Source organism: Protobothrops mucrosquamatus, unplaced genomic scaffold (genome assembly GCF_001527695.2).
Source record: "Protobothrops mucrosquamatus isolate PMUCROS unplaced genomic scaffold, P.Mucros_1.0 scaffold1884, whole genome shotgun sequence".
Taxonomy (NCBI): Eukaryota; Metazoa; Chordata; class Lepidosauria; order Squamata; family Viperidae; genus Protobothrops; species Protobothrops mucrosquamatus.
The window spans coordinates 182344-183645 of record NW_015388010.1 but is presented as its reverse complement, the minus strand read 5'-3'; the positions used below and the strand labels follow the sequence as shown (position 1 = coordinate 183645).

The following is a 1302-nucleotide window of genomic DNA, read 5'->3' as shown; positions in this document are numbered from 1 at the left end:
ATTATTCCCAGGACTTAACACTACTAATATCTCATTTCTCAAGGACACGATTTTCTTAAATTTGTCACAATGCAGCCAATTTTAGCTTTGTAGCTATAAATGATTGTCTTTCTCCCTCGCAACCTGTTCTGTCTTTTGCTCATCTGAAATGCACTCCCTCCCTTCTGGAAATCTGGATAATGTTCTATCACAAATAATAAGTGGAGCAATTACCAGAGGACTGTTGCCCAGCTTTGTCTGGTGTGCCAATAGATGAACTCAGATTTACTGGTAATAATGATGCCTTGATGGGGTGGCATACAGTAAGCTGGATTCCGAGGAGAGAGGGAGTGCATTCCAGAAGAATAAGTAGCAGCCTGCTCCAGATATTTTCTGAGAGGGAAGAAGGGTGAAAAAGTCCCCCCCTAATACTTTTCAGAGTATATGCTAGATGCAGATAGTAAGTAGGGTTCTTTGGTATGGAAAGAAGAATCAACATGTGTCTTTCCTGATTTTGGGGACTGACGCTTGGAACCTGACAGACTATGGAATTTACTTTGCCTTTGAAGATAACTGAAAAGTTTCAACTGATTCAAAATATAGCAGCTTGTTTAATCACTAGAGTAAATACTGTTCATTTTGTGGAGTAATACTTGTGTTGTGGGTGCTACTTTGCCAGCTGATTTGCCAACTCCAAATTCATGTGAACCCTTGGAGAAGAAGCGTCCCTACTCAGTGGGGGACAATGGAGGTTTGCCCACATGTTTTCTCAATTAGGACCCTGCCCTTCAGAATACCCTGTTCCATAAGATAGGGAGCATTTAAATGCTTGCAAATTCTTGGACTGTCCCAGGGATTAGATTAAATTAGCTGATAGTTTTTAATTGTTGTTTGTCCTGCCAACTGTCCTAGTCCTTTTGGGTGTAGGCTCTATAAATAACAGCATAAATAAATATATTCAGGAAGGCTAATGGAGAGAATGAGCAAAAATTAGTTTTGCAATTAATGAGAAATTTATATTTTTATTTTATTTGGGGAAAAAAACATTTATTATGAAAAAAGAGATCAAAGAGGGCATTTCCTATTCCAAGTGAGTAAAATTCACATTTTCAGTTTCACATTTCAGAATTTTTACCTGTTTCCAATGTAAGAGAGTTTTTGTTGATGTACATCCAAATAAATGTGATACAATGACATCCAGACGACTCTGAGGAAGAATATTTTTTTAAAAAGTCATTTTCATTTAATTGGTACATTTATGTCATCCTGTGAAATAAAGTAGTTTGTTTTAAAATGTGCAATAAACATACCATATTTACATTG

At 36.7% G+C, this 1302-nt stretch overlaps 1 protein-coding gene across 1 annotated transcript in view; it reads right to left on the bottom strand.

The window, feature by feature from the left end:
* Positions 1-1302, bottom strand: part of LOC107294265 (lipase member M-like) — a 67483-nt gene that overhangs the window by 6050 nt on the left and 60131 nt on the right. The window contains exon 6 of the mRNA XM_029285581.1: positions 1115-1186. Within this exon, the coding sequence (XP_029141414.1) occupies positions 1115-1186 (72 nt within the window). The remainder of the gene's footprint in view (positions 1-1114; positions 1187-1302) is intronic.